Source organism: Tetrao urogallus, assembly GCF_951394365.1.
Source record: "Tetrao urogallus genome assembly, contig: SUPER_29_unloc_2, whole genome shotgun sequence".
NCBI classification, from domain to species: domain Eukaryota; kingdom Metazoa; phylum Chordata; class Aves; order Galliformes; family Phasianidae; genus Tetrao; species Tetrao urogallus.
The window spans coordinates 240,001-255,061 of record NW_027639054.1 but is presented as its reverse complement, the minus strand read 5'-3'; the positions used below and the strand labels follow the sequence as shown (position 1 = coordinate 255,061).

Here is a 15,061-nt window from a genome sequence, read left to right as displayed (position 1 = left end):
CAGGACTGGGAGCTCCAGGCCCATTGGTGCACCTAGAACCAGGATGTCCCAGTAGGACCGAGAGCTCCGGACCCATTGGTGCATCCAGAACCAGGGATGTCACCTGGTGACCCCCATCTCCCCCCCCAGACCTACTCGGGTCTCTTCTGCGTTACCGTCAACCCCTACAAGTGGCTGCCGGTCTACAACGCTGAGGTGGTGGCCGCCTACCGGGGCAAGAAGCGGAGCGAAGCTCCTCCTCACATCTTCTCCATCTCGGATAACGCCTACCAGAATATGCTGACGGGTAGGGAGCTCCCCCCTGGGCCGTCCTCAGCCCCATAACTTCCCCCCCATCCCCTTTTTTTGGGGGTGCCGGCGTGGTTTGCGGGGTGGGAGGTGGAGCTGCGGGGCCTGACGTCGCTCTTCTCATCCCACCAGATCGGGAGAACCAGTCCATCCTCATCACGTGAGTTCGACCCCACGTGTGGAGGCTGACCCCCCCCCCAATCCGCACCCCCCCCCCCCCCAAAATTCGTTCTCATCACCACCCCCACCCCCCAGCGGAGAATCCGGGGCGGGGAAAACCGTTAACACCAAGCGGGTCATCCAATACTTCGCCGTCATCGCTGCCATCGGCGACCGCGGCAAGAAGGAGACGGGGACACCGGGGAAGGTGAGGACAAGGAGGGGACGTTCCGGGTTTCTGTCCGTTCGTCTGTCCGCCCGTTTTGACTCCCATCGGCCCCTTCCCAGGGGACCCTGGAGGATCAAATCATCCAGGCCAACCCTGCCCTGGAGGCTTTCGGCAACGCCAAGACCGTCCGCAACGACAACTCGTCTCGATTTGTGAGCGCTGGGAACGTCGGGTGGGGGGGGGGGGGGTGGGGGGGGAAACAGGGGTGGGGGTCACCCCACAACCTGACGTCGGGGTCCTTGCAGGGCAAATTCATCCGCATCCACTTCGGGGCCACCGGGAAGTTGGCGTCGGCTGACATCGAGACCTGTGAGCGGGGCTGGGGATGCAGCCTGGGCGCATGAGACACGGCGACGACCCCCTCTGCCCATCTCCTCCCCCACCCACCCATCTTCTCTCCATCTTCACCCCCATCCACCCATCTCCTCCCCCACCCATTTTCTCCCCACCCATCTTCTCTCCCATCCATCCCCTCCCCCACCCATTTTCTGCCCCACTCACCTTCTCCCCACCCATCTTCTCCCCACACATCTCCTCCCCCACCCACCCATCTTCTCTCCATCTTCTCCCCACCCACCTTCTCTCCCACCCATCTCCTCCCCCACCAACCCATCTTCTCCTCTACCCACCCATTTTCTCCCCATCCACCTCCTCTCCCACCCATCTTCTCACCCATCTTCTTCTCTCTCACCCACCTCCTCCCCCATCCACCCATCTTCTCCCCACCCATCTTCTCCCCCATCCATCTTCTCCCCTACCAACCCATCTCCTCCCCCGCCCACCCATGATCTCACCCATCTTCTCTCCCCACCCATCTCCTCCCTCACTCATCCATCTTCTCTCCCACCCACCAACTCATCTTCTCCCCACCCACCTTCTCTCCCACCAACCCATCTCCTCCCTCACTCACCCATCTTCTCCCCCACCCATCTTCTCCCCCATCCGTCTTCTCTCCACCAATCTTCTCTCCCACCCACCAACCCATCTTCTCTTCACCCATCCTCTCCCCCATCCACCCATCTTCTTCCCACACACCTTCTCCCCACCCATCATCTCCCCCATCCATCTCTCCATCCATCTCTCCATCCATCTCCTCCCCTACCCACCCATCTTCTCCCCACCCATCTTCTCTCCATGTTCTCCCCCATCCATCTTCTCCCCACCCATCTCCTCCCCCACCCACCCATCTTTTCCCCACCCACCTTCCCTCCCATCCATCCCCTCCCCCACCCATTTTCTGCCCCATCCATTTTCTCCCCACCCGTCTCCTCCCTCACCCGCTTTACCCCCCACTGATCTCCTCCCCCACCCACCCACCCATCCCCCACCTTCTCCCCCACTTCCCCCTCCCTCCCACCCACCCCACAACCTCCTCTCCCTCCTCCCCAGACCTCCTGGAGAAGTCGCGGGTCATCTTCCAGCTGAAAGCCGAGAGGAATTACCACATCTTCTACCAGATCCTCTCCAACAAGAAGCCCGAGCTTCTGGGTGAGCTCCTGCCCACCCTTCAGCCGGACGGACGCCCCAAATCCTTGGGCGGCCCTTCCAACCCCGCCGTCTCCCCGCAGACATGATGCTGGTGACCAACAACCCCTACGACTACGCCTTCATCTCCCAAGGAGAGACCACGGTGCCGTCCATCGATGACGGAGAGGAGCTGCTGGCCACCGACGTGAGCCGCAGGAATGCGGGTGGCGCGGCGGGGAGCTGCCAGGACGAGACCCCCGACCCCAAATTTTCCCCATTTCTCCCCTCAGAGCGCTTTCGACGTGCTGGGCTTCACCCCGGAGGAGAAGAACTCCATCTACAAGCTGACGGGAGCCATCATGCACTTCGGCAACATGAAATTCAAGCAGAAGCAACGCGAGGAGCAGGCGGAGCCGGACGGCACTGAAGGTCGGCTCCGTTTCGGCAGCGGAAGAAACGGGAGAACCCCCCCCCGGCTTCCCACCCTCACCTCCCATCTTCTGCGTCCCCAGAGGCGGACAAGTCGGCTTACCTGATGGGGCTGAACTCGGCCGACCTCCTGAAGGGGCTGTGCCACCCCCGGGTGAAGGTGGGCAACGAATACGTCACCAAGGGGCAGAACGTCCAGCAGGTAATGCGGCGCGCCGCCCTTCATCCGCCCGTCCCCCTTTTTGAGCCCCAGTGTCACCGCGGTCCCTCCTGCAGGTCATCTACGCCGTCGGGGCCCTGGCCAAGGCCGTCTACGAGAAGATGTTCAACTGGATGGTGACCAGGATCAACAACTCACTGGAGACCAAGCAGCCTCGCCAATACTTCATCGGCGTCCTGGACATCGCTGGCTTCGAGATCTTCGATGTGAGCATCTGGGGGGAGGGGGTGGGGGGTGCTGTGGGGCTGAGCCACCGGGGGGACGTGACGGAGCCATGGGTCGAGCCCACAGCAGGTCTTGTTGACCCACTTTGACTCCATAGGGCGTTCGGGTGACTTCAGTGACCCCGTTCAACGCTCTGTTGACCCCACAGTTGATCTCACTGCTCCCTCTGAACACCCCACTGACCCCACTGGGTCCCCAGTTGGCCTCGTTCATCCCACTGCACATCACACTGACCCCACTGAGCTTCCACTTGACCTTGTTTCATCAGTTGACCCCACTGGGTCCACACTTGACCTCGTTCATCCCACTGGACATCACACTGACCCCACTGGCTCCATACTTGGCCTCATTCTTCCCACTTCACATCCCATTGACCCCACTGGGTCCACACTTGACCTCGTTCATCCCACTGAGCATCCCATTAACCCCACTGAGCTTCCAGTTGACCTTGGTTCACCGGTGGACCCCACTGGGTCCCCACTTGACCTCACCTCTCCCACTGCACTTCCCATTAACCCCACTGAGCTTCCAGTTGACCTTGTTTCATCAGCTAGCCCCACTGAGTCCCCAGTTGACCTCACCTCTTCCACTGGGCATCCCACTGACCCCACTGGGTCCCCACTTGACCTCGTTCACCCCACTGCACATCACACTGACCCCACTGAGCTTCCAGTTGACCTTGGTTCTCCAGTTGACCCCACTGGGTCCCCAGTTGACCTCGTTCATCCCACTGGGCATCACACTGACCCCACTGGCTCCATCCTTGACCACGTTCATCCCACTGCACACCCCACTGACCCCACTGGGTCCCCACTTGACCTCACCTCTTTTGCTGGGCATCCCATTGATCGCACCGCGCCCCCAGTTGACCTCGTTCATCCCACTGATCCCATTGAGGGCCTTGTTGACCCCACCGGGTTTCCGGCTGACCCTATAAACCCCGTTTTGCACCGTGCAGACCCTGCTGAGGGCTGAGCTGACCTCTCCGACCCATGGGGTGCCCTGTCAAACCCACAGATCCCCCTGGCTCAGCCCAGTGACCCTGCGGGGCATCGTGCTGAGCTGGCCGTCTCGCTCTCCTCTCCGCAGTTCAACAGCTTCGAGCAGCTCTGCATCAACTTCACCAACGAGAAGCTGCAGCAGTTCTTCAACCACCACATGTTCGTGCTGGAGCAGGAGGAGTACAAGAAGGAGGGCATCGAGTGGGAGTTCATCGACTTCGGCATGGACCTCCAGGCCTGCATCGACCTCATCGAGAAGGTGCCTCCTCCCCTGCAGTGATTTGGGGACGCTCGCCCGCACGGGGGGGACCCCAGAAGGGGTCAACAGGAGCTTTGTCCAACCACATCTTGTCCTCCGCAGCCAATGGGGATCATGTCCATCTTGGAGGAGGAGTGCATGTTCCCCAAGGCCACGGACATGACTTTCAAGGCCAAACTCTTTGACAACCACTTGGGGAAATCGGCCAATTTCGGGAAACCCCGCAACATCAAGGGCAAGCCGGAAGCTCACTTTGCCCTCGTGCACTACGCGGGCACGGTGGACTACAACATCATCGGCTGGCTGCAGAAGAACAAGGACCCCCTCAACGAGACGGTGGTGGGGCTCTACCAGAAGTCAGCCTTGAAGCTCCTTGCCAATCTTTTTGCCAACTATGCTGGAGCCGACGCGCGTAAGCAGCGCTGTTGACTTGCGCGGAGCGGAGAACCACGATCCAAACCCTGACGGATCCCATCCGTTTATTTTTTGTGTTTTTTTTTTTTCTCATCCGACAGCTGTGGAGAAGGGGAAAGGAGCCAAGAAGAAAGGTTCCTCCTTCCAGACCGTCTCAGCCCTGCACCGGGTGAGGACGGTGGGATCCATCAGACACGGGGAGGGGGGCCTCGGTAGATCTCACTCCCTTGCATCTCTCATCTCCTCCAGGAGAATCTCAACAAGCTGATGACCAACCTCCGTTCTACCCACCCCCATTTCGTCCGCTGCATCATTCCCAACGAGACCAAGTCTCCCGGTAAGCCTACAGAACGATTTAGCGGGGTCAGACAGGGCCCCGCAAACGGCTGCCAACGGTCCCCCATTTCCGCAACCAGGTGTGATGGACAACCCGCTGGTGATGCACCAGCTCCGCTGCAATGGGGTGCTGGAGGGCATCCGCATCTGCCGCAAGGGTTTCCCCAACCGCATCCTCTACGGGGACTTCCGTCAGAGGTGAGGGTGGCCGGTGGGGGCCCGAAGGTGGGACCAGAACCAACGCGGTGCTCATTTTGAGGTCGGTTCCTCCCGCTCTTTCCCAGGTATCGCATCCTGAACCCCACAGCCATCCCTGAGGGGCAGTTCATCGACAGCCGCAAGGGCGCCGAGAAACTCCTGGGGTCCCTCGATATTGACCACAACCAGTACAAATTTGGGCACACCAAGGTGAGGGCTGCCAGGTCTTGGCTCCCCACGGTGCCCCCATCGCTGTGGCTGCTTGTGGTCCTGCACCATAATCCACCAGGTCACCCAGCATTCAACCATTCCATGCAGCCCAACCCAACATCTGAGCCTTCCACCCAACCCATCCATTGACCCTTCGCTCCAATCAAAACCAAGTTTCAACCCTTCAATCCAATCCCAACCTTCAACCCTTCCATCCAATCCCAACCTTCCTCCCTTCCATCCAATCCCAACCTTCAACCCTTCCATCCAATCTCAACCTTCCTCCCTTCCATCCAATCCCAACCTTCAACCCTTCCATCCAATCCCAACCTTCAATCCTTCCATCCAATCCCAACCTTCAACCCTTCCATCCAATCTCAACCTTCCTCCCTTCCATCCAATCCCAACCTTCAACCCTTCCATCCAATCCCAACCTTCCTCCCTCCCATCCAATCCCAACCTTCACCCCTTCCACCCCCCCAGCCTTCTCTCCTCCATCCACTCCTCCAACTCCGACTCTTCCATCCAACCCAGCCGCTGACCCTTCAATCCAAACCAACTTTAACCCTTCCACCCAACCCAATTTTCCCCCCTTCCTTCCTTCCTCCCCTCCCCTCCCCTCCCTCCCATTCCACCCCATCTCACCGCTCTTCTTCCCCCCACCAAGGTTTTCTTTAAGGCTGGGCTGCTGGGGCTGCTGGAGGAGATGCGCGACGAGCGCCTGGCTCGCATCATGACCCGCCTGCAGGCCCAAGTTCGTGGCTTCCTCTCCCGGCAGGAGTTCAAAAAGATCTTGGAGCGCCGGTGGGTTCCGCTGGCGGTGCTCAGTGGGGCAGCTGTGGGTCAGGGTCTGAGTTTCAAGCTCGCTCCACGTTGGCGCTCCACGCAGGGACTCGCTGCTGGTCATCCAGTGGAACATCCGTGCTTTCATGGGGGTGAAGAACTGGCCCTGGATGAAGCTCTACTTTAAGATCAAGCCCTTGCTGAAGAGTGCTGAGACTGAGAAGGAGATGCAGGTGGGAGGACGGGGGAAGCGAAGGGGGCAAGGGCCAAAATGTGTGGGGGGGAAGGGCTGCTGGGCGCAGGAACTGTTTGGTGATGGCATCTGATGGCGTCCGTCTGCTACCCTCCTACGATGCAGACGATGAAGGAGGAATTTGGGCGCCTGAAGGAGGCCCTGGAGAAGTCAGAGGCGCGTCGGAAGGAGCTGGAGGAGAAGATGGTGTCCATGCTGCAGGAGAAGAACGACCTCCAGCTGCAAGTGCAGGCTGTACGCCATGGCCGCTTCCCAGCCCGGCTGCTTCCTGCTCCCTTCCTTCCCACCGCTGCCGATTTGTGCCCCTCCGTAGGAGCAAGACAATCTTGCTGATGCTGAGGAGCGCTGCGATCAGCTGATCAAGAACAAGATCCAGCTGGAGGCCAAGGCGAAGGAGATGTTGGAGAGGTTGGAGGAAGAGGAGGAGATGAACGCCGAGCTGACAGCCAAGAAGAGGAAGCTGGAGGACGAGTGTTCGGAGCTCAAGAAGGACATCGACGACCTGGAGCTGTCGCTGGCCAAAGTGGAGAAGGAGAAACACGCCACCGAGAACAAGGTGGGGGGTGGTTGAGAAGACCCACGGGTGGTTGGGTTGGGTTGGGTTGGGTTGGGTTGAGAAGAACCAAGAGTCGTCGGTCTGCGTTCTCCCACATCTCCCGGCTTCTCTCCAGGCTGAGTGTGGGGCAGAAGGGCCTCTTGCTGACTGAGACGGAGGCCTGGCGCTTCTCCCCCACGCAGGTCAAGAATCTCACAGAGGAGATGGCCGGGCTGGATGAGACCATTGTCAAGTTGACCAAGGAGAAAAAGGCCCTTCAGGAGTCTCACCAGCAAACGCTGGATGACCTGCAGGCTGAGGAGGACAAGGTCAACACCTTGACGAAGGCCAAAGTGAAGCTGGAGCAGCAAGTGGATGACGTGAGTCCTGTTTCTCACGTGCTGGTTGGAAAAGATTCTTCTTGGGAGTTGCTGGAGGTCTCTGTCTTGTTTTCAGCTTGAGAGCTCGCTGGAGCAGGAGAAGAAGATCCGGATGGACCTGGAAAGAGCCAAGAGAAAGCTGGAGGGGGATTTGAAGCTGGCCCAGGAGAGCATCATGGACCTGGAGAATGACAAGCAGCAGCTGGAGGAGAGGCTGAAAAAGTAGGGGCCTGCCCTCCGCTTCTGCCATCCCCTTTTCCCTTGCCCTAAACTTGCTCTGCTCTGCGAAGTGGGGCTGACAACGGGCGTTTCTCCTTCTCCAGGAAAGACTTTGAGCTCAACGCACTCAATGCTCGAATTGAGGATGAACAAGCAATTGCTGGCCAACTTCAGAAGAAGCTCAAAGAGCTGCAGGTGAGGCTGGGGTGGAAAGGAGCTGATGAGGCCCCAGTTGGTTGGGTTGGTGGAGCAGGGTGAGGTGGAAGAGTCTACAGTCGGATTGGGTTGGGTGGAAGAGTGTGGGGTTGAGTTGGGTTGGGTGGAAGAATCCTCAGCTGGTTGGGTTGGATTGAAGGATCTCCACTGCAATTGGGCAGGAGGGGGGGAGGGGTCTCTGACCTGTTGGGTTGAGCTGAACTGGTTTAAAAGCGTCTCCAGTTTTTTTTGGGTTGGGTGAAGTTGGGTCGAAGGGTCTCCAATGGGTTGCGAGCTGTTGGGTTAAGTTGGGTTTATCTGGGTTAAGCTGGGGTGGGTTCATTTGGATCGAGTGAAACTGAACTGGGTTGGATTAAGTTGGATTGAAAGATCTCCAGTGTATTTTGAGTAGTTGGGTTAAGTTGGATTGGGTTGGATTAAGTTGGGTTGGGTTGAGTTGGGTTGGGTTGAGTTGGGTTGGGTTAAGTTGGGTTGGGTTGAGTTGGGTTGGGTTAAGTTGGGTTGGGTTAGGTTAATTTGGATTTAAGGGTCTGTGAGTTGTTGGGTTAAGTTGGGTTGGGTTGGATTAAGTTGAGTTAAGATGAGTTAAGTAGGGTTGGGTTGAAAGGTCTCCAATGGGTTTTGAGTTGTTGTGTGGTGCTGGGTTGGGATAAGTTGGGTTGGGTTGAAGGGTCTCCAGTGGGGTGTGAGGTGTTGGGTTAAGCTGGGCTAAGTTGGGGTGGGTTCATTTGGATTGGTTTGGGTTAAGTTGGGTTGAAGGGTCTCCAATGGATTGCGAGCAGTTGGGTTAAGTTGGGTGAAGTTGGATCAAAGTGTCTCCAGTGTGTGAGTTGGGTTACGCTGGATCGGGTTGGTGTGAGTTGAGCTGGGTTGGGTTGGGTTGGGTTGGGTTAAGTTCAGTTACGTGCTGAAGGGTCTCCAATGGGTTGTGAGTGGCGGTGGGTTGGGCAGGAGATCCCCCCGTTGGTTGGATTGAGTCAAATGGAGTCCCTGGACCGCAGGCACGAATCGAGGAGCTGGAGGAGGAGCTGGAGGCGGAGCGGACGGGCCGGGCCAAAGTGGAGAAGCTGCGCTCGGATCTGTCGCGGGAGCTGGAGGAGATCAGCGAGCGGCTGGAGGAGGCGGGTGGAGCCACTTCGGTGCAGCTCGAGCTCAACAAGAAGAGGGAGGCTGAATTCCAGAAGCTGCGGCGCGATCTGGAGGAGGCGACGCTGCAGCATGAGGCCACGGCCGCTGCGCTGCGCAAGAAGCACGCCGACAGCGTGGCTGAGCTGGGCGAGCAGCTGGACAACCTGCAGCGCGTCAAGCAGAAGCTGGAGAAGGAGAAGAGCGAGCTGAAGCTGGAGCTGGATGACGTCAGCTCCAACATGGAGCAGCTCATCAAGGCCAAGGTAGGAGATCGGGGGGACGCCAGGTGGGACGGCTCCCCCTCCGGTCTCCTGGTATTCCCTCGCACCTCCCTTCCCTTTCTTCCTCCAGGCCAACCTGGAGAAGATGTGCCGCACCACAGAGGACCAGATGAACGAGCACCGCAGCAAATCGGAGGAGGCCCAACGCATGGTTGCGGACCTCAGCACCCAGCGAGCCAAGCTCCAGACAGAGAATGGTGAGCTCTTCGCTCCCTCTGCCCCATCTGGGACCATGGGGGGGTTGTGGAGGGGTCCCCCAGGAATGACTGCCCCAATTCGTGCCCCATAGGTGAGCTCTCAAGGCAGCTGGAGGAGAAGGAAGCCTTCATCAACCAGCTAATGCGTGGGAAACTCACCTACACCCAGCAGCTGGAGGACCTGAAAAGGCAGTTGGAGGAGGAAGCCAAGGTGTGAAAGGCTTTGGAGGCCTGGGGGCTTGGGGGTGAGGCAACGCAAGGGCAGGAGGGAGATGGAGGAACTCAGGGAGATTGGCTGTAGTCATGGAGTTTGGGTTGGGTTGTGTTGGATTTGCTAGGATTGAGTTGTGTTTGGTTGAGTTGGGTTCATTTGGATTGGGTTGGATTGGATTGGATTGGGTTGGATTGTGTTGTGTTGAGTTGGATTGGGTTGGGTTGGATTGGATTGGGTTGTGTTGGGTTGGATTGGGTTGTGTTGGTTTGGGTTGTGTTGTGTTGTGTTGGGTTGTGTTGTGTTGGATTGGTTTGGGTTGGATTGGGTTGTGTTGTGTTGTGTTGTGTTGTGTTGGATTGGATTGGGTTGGGTTGGTTTGGGTTGGGTTGGGTTGGGTTGGGTTGGGTTGTGTTGGTTTGGGTTGTGTTGTGTTGGGTTGGGTTGGGTTGTGTTGTGTTGGATTGGTTTGGGTTGGATTGGGTTGGATTGGGTTAGGTTGGATTGGGTTGGATTGGGTTAGGTTGGTTTGGGTTGGTTTGGATTGGATTGGGTTGGGTTGTGTTGGATTGGGTTGGGTTGGGTTGGGTTGGGTTGGATTGGGTTGGTTTGGGTTGGATTAGATTGGGTTGGGCTGGGTTGGGTTGGGTTGGATTGGGTTGGATTGGGTTAGGTTGGATTGGGTTGGATTGGGTTAGGTTGGTTTGGGTTGGTTTGGATTGGATTGGGTTGGGTTGTGTTGGATTGGGTTGGGTTGGGTTGGGTTGGGTTGGGTTGGTTTGGGTTGGTTTGGATTGGATTGGGTTGGGTTGTGTTGGATTGGGTTGTGTTGTGTTGTGTTGGGTTGGGTTGGATTAGATTGGGTTGGGCTGGGTTGGGTTGGATTGGGTTGGTTTGTGTTGGTTTGTGTTGGATTGGATTGGATTGGGTTGGGTTGGTTGGTTGGTTGGTTCAATTGTGCTGGGTTGTGTTGAGTTAGACTGGGTTGAGTTGGACTGAGAGGTTGGGTTATGGTGAGTTGGATTGAGTTGAGTTGGGTTCTGTTGAGTTGGACTGAGTTGGTTTCTGTTGAGTTGGGCTGCACTGGGTTGGGTTGAATTGGTTTGGGTTGAATCGAAGTGGGTTGAGATTATTTGGATTGAGTTGGGTTAGATCGGATTGAGTTGGGTTGAGTTAAATTGGGTTGGGTTGGGTTGAGTTGATTCAGGTCAAGTTGGATTGTGTTGGGTTGGTCTGATTTGAGTTGTGTTGTTGGATTGAGTTGGGTTGGACTAAATTGAGTTGGGGTATGATGGGTTGTGTGGGATTGAGTTGGTTTGGGTTGGGTTGAATTGAGTTGGTTTGGGTTGATTCAGGTTTGTTTTGGGTTGGGTTGTTCTGAATTGAGTTGTGTTGTTGGTTTGAGTTGGGTTGGATTAAGTTGGGGTCTGTTGGGTTGTGTGGGATTGAGTTGGTTTGGGTTGTGTTGGGTTGAGTTGGTTTGGTTTGGGTTGGATTGAGTTGGTTTGGGTTGAGCTGAATTGAGTTGGTTTGGGTTGGGTTGAATTGATTTGGTTTGGGTTGAATCGAAGTGGGTTGAGATTATTTGGATTGAGTTTGATTGGATTGGAATGAGTTGGGTTGATTTTAATTGGGTTGGGTTGAGTTGAGTTGGATTGGGTTGAGTTGGGTTGGGTTGGGTTGATTCTGCTTTGAGTTGGTTTGGGTTGGTCTGAATTGAGTTGTGTTGTTGGGTTGAGTTGGGTTGGATTAAGTTGGGGTCTGTTGAGCGGCGTGGGATTGAGTTGGTTTGGGTTGTGTGGGATTGAGTTGGTTTGGGTTGAATCGAAGTGGGTTGAGATTATTTGGATTGAGTCGGGTTTGATTGGATTGGATTGAGTTGGGTTGATTTTCGTTGCGGTGGGTTGAGTTGAGTTGGGTTGAATTGAGTTGGTTTGGGTTCATTCAGGTTTGGGTTGGGTTGGGTTGCTGTGAATTGAGTTGTGTTGTTGAGTTGAGTTGGGTTGGATTAAGTTGAGTTGGGGTCTGTTGGGTTGTGTTGGATTGAGTTGGTTTGGGCTGCATTGTGTTGGTTTGGGTTGGTTTGGGTTGGGTTGAATTGAGTTGGTTTGGGTTGGTTTGGGTTGGGTTGTGTGGGATTGAGTTGTTTTGGGCTGGGTTGTGTTGGTTTGGGTTGGTTTGGGCTGGGTTGTGTTACGCTGAGTTGAGCTGGAGCGGGCTGAGTTGTGCTGAGATCATTTGGATTGAGTTGAGAGGGGTTGGGTTGGCTGACATGGGTTGCTCTAAAGAAGATCTGGCTGGATTGAGGCAATTATCACCAGCACTCGTTGGGCTGGAGAACCTCAAGCTGTCCCAGCTGACGCTGCCCTGCCTTCTCCTCACCCCAGGCCAAGAATGCGCTGGCCCACGCCCTGCAATCAGCCCGGCACGACTGCGACCTGCTGAGGGAGCAGTACGAGGAGGAGACAGAGGCCAAGGCTGAGCTGCAGCGCGCCCTCTCCAAGGCCAACTCGGAGGTGGCCCAGTGGAGGACCAAGTACGAGACGGACGCCATCCAACGCACCGAGGAGCTGGAGGAGGCCAAGTGAGTCGTCCTCCGTGGGCGCGGAGATTCTTGGAGGAGTCCTTCGGGGCCACGAGTGGCACCTCGCCGTCCCTCCATCAGGAAGAAGCTGGCGCAGCGGCTGCAGGAAGCAGAGGAGGCGGTGGAGGCGGTCAACGCCAAGTGCTCCTCCTTGGAGAAGACCAAGCACCGGCTGCAGAACGAGATCGAGGACCTGATGGCGGACCTGGAGAGGTCCAACGCCGCGGCTGCCGCTCTGGATAAGAAACAAAGGAACTTCGATAAGGTGGGAGCAGCAGCACGCGCTTGGGGTGAGGAGGTGGGAGAGCTTCTGCGTGGGAGAAGAGATTGTAAGCAAGGCCCTGGGGGCGTCCCCTGCAGATCTTGTCGGAGTGGAAGCAGAAGTTCGAGGAGTCGCAGACGGAGCTGGAGGCGTCACAGAAGGAGTCGCGGTCCCTCAGCACTGAGCTCTTCAAGCTGAAGAATGCCTACGAGGAGTCGCTGGAGCACCTGGAGACCTTCAAGAGGGAGAACAAGAACCTGCAAGGTGAGAGCGCGGCCGCCCCCAGCGTCACCCTGCGACTCCTGCATGCTCTGATGGCTTCTCACCCCCGCAGAGGAGATCTCGGATCTGACGGAGCAGCTGGGAGCCAGCCACAAGACCATCCATGAGCTGGAGAAGGTCCGTAAGCAGCTGGACGCCGAGAAGCTGGAGCTGCAAGCGGCGCTGGAGGAGGCCGAGGTGAGCACAACTCCATCCATGCAGCTCTCTCCATCCCCATGCATCCTCCGCGCGTCCTCCATGGCCACCAACGCTTCCACGTCCTCCCCAGGCGTCCCTGGAACACGAGGAGGGGAAGATCCTGAGGGCCCAGTTGGAGTTCAACCAAGTGAAGGCAGACTACGAGCGCAAGCTGGCAGAGAAGGAGGAGGAGATGGAGCAAGCGAAGCGCAACCACCTGAGGGTCGTGGACTCGCTGCAGACATCGCTGGACGCTGAGACGCGGAGCCGCAACGAGGCGCTGAGGCTGAAGAAGAAGATGGAGGGCGACCTGAACGAGATGGAGATCCAGCTGAGCCACGCCAACCGCCTCGCGGCTGAGGCCCAGAAGCAAGTCAAGGCGCTGCAGGGATCCCTCAAGGTGCCCGCGGGGCCGCGGGGGGGCGGGGGGTGGCTGTTGGGTGACTGAAGATGGCTGCTGGGTCAGCATTCAGGTCCCAGGGGGAAATGGACAGGAGGGCGCTGGAGGGAAATTGGGGGTTTCCTGGGTGCCCATTGGGCGGCCATCGGCTGCCCATTGGCTGGTCAGATGGTGATCATCCCATGACCATTGGTTGCCCGTTGGTTGGCCAGGTGGTGATCATCCCAAGGCCATTGGTTGCCCATTGGGTGGCTGGTTGGTGATCATTCCATGGCCATTGGCTGTCCATTGGGTGGTGATTTGTTGCCCATTGGTTGGCCAGACGGTGATCATCCCATGGCTATTGGTTGCTCATTGGTTGGCCAGGTGGTGATCATCCCATGGCCATCGGTTGCCCATTGGTTGGCCAGGTGGTGATCATCCCAAGGCCATTGGTTGCCCATTGGTTGGCCATGTGGTGATCATTCCATGGCCCTTGGTTGCCCATTGGTTGGCCAGTTGCTGATCATTCTTTGGTGATTTGTTGCCCATTGGTTGGCCAGATGGTGATCATTCCATGGCCATTGGTTGCCCATTGGTTGGCTAGTTGGTGATCATTCCATGACCACTGAGTGCTCATTGGCTGCCCAGTTGGTGATAATTCCATGCCCATTGGTTGCCTGTTCAGTAGCCATTGAGTCACCATTGATTACCCAGTGGGCGGCCATTGGTTGCCCATTGGTTGGTCAGATGCTGATCATTCCATGGCCATTGGTTGCCCATTGGTTGGCTGGTTGGTGATCATTCCATGGCCATTGGCTGTCCATTGGGCGGCAATTTGTTGCCCATTGATTGGCCAGGTGGTGATCATTCCATGGCCTTTGGTTGCCCATTGGTTGGCCAGTTGCTGATCATTCCTTGGTGATTTGTTGCCCATTGGTTGGCCGGTTGGTGATCATTGTTTGCCCATTGGCTGTCCATTCCATGACCCTTCAGGTGGCCAACTGTTGATCACTTGGTGGCCATTGCTGGCTTCTGTGCAATCATGACGTAGTCACCTAAATTACCCCCTCAGTTGCTCCCCCCCCTACTCACACCCCTCTCCGCGTGGCCCGGCAGGACGCCCAATTACAGCTGGATGACGCGGTGCGCGCTAACGAGGACCTGAAGGAGAACATCGCCATCGTGGAGCGGCGGAACAACCTCCTCCAATCGGAGCTGGAGGAGCTGCGCGCGGCGCTGGAGCAGAGTGAGCGGGCTCGCAAGTTGGCCGAGCAGGAACTGATCGAGGCCAGCGAACGAGTCCAGCTCCTCCACTCCCAGGTGAGGGCGCCGCGGCGAAGGGTCAGCTTCTTTCCTGCAACATCCCAACGCAGGGAGGCGGGTGAAATCCCTCCGCTCCTCTCTTCCAGAACACCAGCCTCATCAACCAGAAGAAGAAGATGGAGGCCGACGTCTCCCAGCTGCAGACGGAGGTGGAAGAAGCCATCCAGGAGTGCCGGAACGCCGAGGAGAAGGCCAAGAAGGCCATCACCGACGTGAGTGGCGCCGTGGACGCGGCTGGGGGACGTTGGACGCCCTCAGTCCTTCTCCTGCCAGTGGAGGAGATGGAATTCCACGTTCCTCCACCTCTCCCCACCCTCTGATGTGTCCCTTGACTCCCATTCCTCCACCTCTTCCATCTCTCCCATTTCTCCACCTCTCCCCATCTCTCCCATTCCTCCACCTCTCCCATCTCT

At 57.3% G+C, this 15,061-nt stretch overlaps 1 protein-coding gene across 1 annotated transcript in view; it reads left to right on the top strand.

Annotated features, from left to right (window-relative positions):
* The window catches only part of LOC306956418 (myosin-7), a gene marked incomplete at both ends in the record, with an annotated part of 54,009 nt that overhangs the window by 33,223 nt on the left and 5,725 nt on the right, over positions 1 to 15,061 (top strand). Inside the window, 33 exons of the mRNA XM_079551028.1 lie at positions 130 to 286; positions 421 to 448; positions 544 to 655; positions 736 to 828; positions 922 to 985; positions 2,066 to 2,164; positions 2,245 to 2,348; positions 2,434 to 2,572; positions 2,656 to 2,774; positions 2,849 to 2,998; positions 4,107 to 4,277; positions 4,380 to 4,689; positions 4,793 to 4,860; positions 4,941 to 5,028; positions 5,108 to 5,225; positions 5,312 to 5,435; positions 6,103 to 6,239; positions 6,325 to 6,451; positions 6,577 to 6,705; positions 6,785 to 7,027; positions 7,210 to 7,386; positions 7,463 to 7,608; positions 7,710 to 7,800; positions 8,823 to 9,212; positions 9,301 to 9,427; positions 9,520 to 9,638; positions 12,026 to 12,222; positions 12,304 to 12,487; positions 12,583 to 12,748; positions 12,819 to 12,943; positions 13,035 to 13,343; positions 14,442 to 14,645; positions 14,735 to 14,860. Of these exons, the coding sequence (XP_079407154.1) occupies positions 130 to 286; positions 421 to 448; positions 544 to 655; positions 736 to 828; positions 922 to 985; positions 2,066 to 2,164; positions 2,245 to 2,348; positions 2,434 to 2,572; positions 2,656 to 2,774; positions 2,849 to 2,998; positions 4,107 to 4,277; positions 4,380 to 4,689; positions 4,793 to 4,860; positions 4,941 to 5,028; positions 5,108 to 5,225; positions 5,312 to 5,435; positions 6,103 to 6,239; positions 6,325 to 6,451; positions 6,577 to 6,705; positions 6,785 to 7,027; positions 7,210 to 7,386; positions 7,463 to 7,608; positions 7,710 to 7,800; positions 8,823 to 9,212; positions 9,301 to 9,427; positions 9,520 to 9,638; positions 12,026 to 12,222; positions 12,304 to 12,487; positions 12,583 to 12,748; positions 12,819 to 12,943; positions 13,035 to 13,343; positions 14,442 to 14,645; positions 14,735 to 14,860 (4,941 nt within the window). The remainder of the gene's footprint in view (positions 1 to 129; positions 287 to 420; positions 449 to 543; positions 656 to 735; positions 829 to 921; positions 986 to 2,065; positions 2,165 to 2,244; positions 2,349 to 2,433; positions 2,573 to 2,655; positions 2,775 to 2,848; positions 2,999 to 4,106; positions 4,278 to 4,379; positions 4,690 to 4,792; positions 4,861 to 4,940; positions 5,029 to 5,107; positions 5,226 to 5,311; positions 5,436 to 6,102; positions 6,240 to 6,324; positions 6,452 to 6,576; positions 6,706 to 6,784; positions 7,028 to 7,209; positions 7,387 to 7,462; positions 7,609 to 7,709; positions 7,801 to 8,822; positions 9,213 to 9,300; positions 9,428 to 9,519; positions 9,639 to 12,025; positions 12,223 to 12,303; positions 12,488 to 12,582; positions 12,749 to 12,818; positions 12,944 to 13,034; positions 13,344 to 14,441; positions 14,646 to 14,734; positions 14,861 to 15,061) is intronic.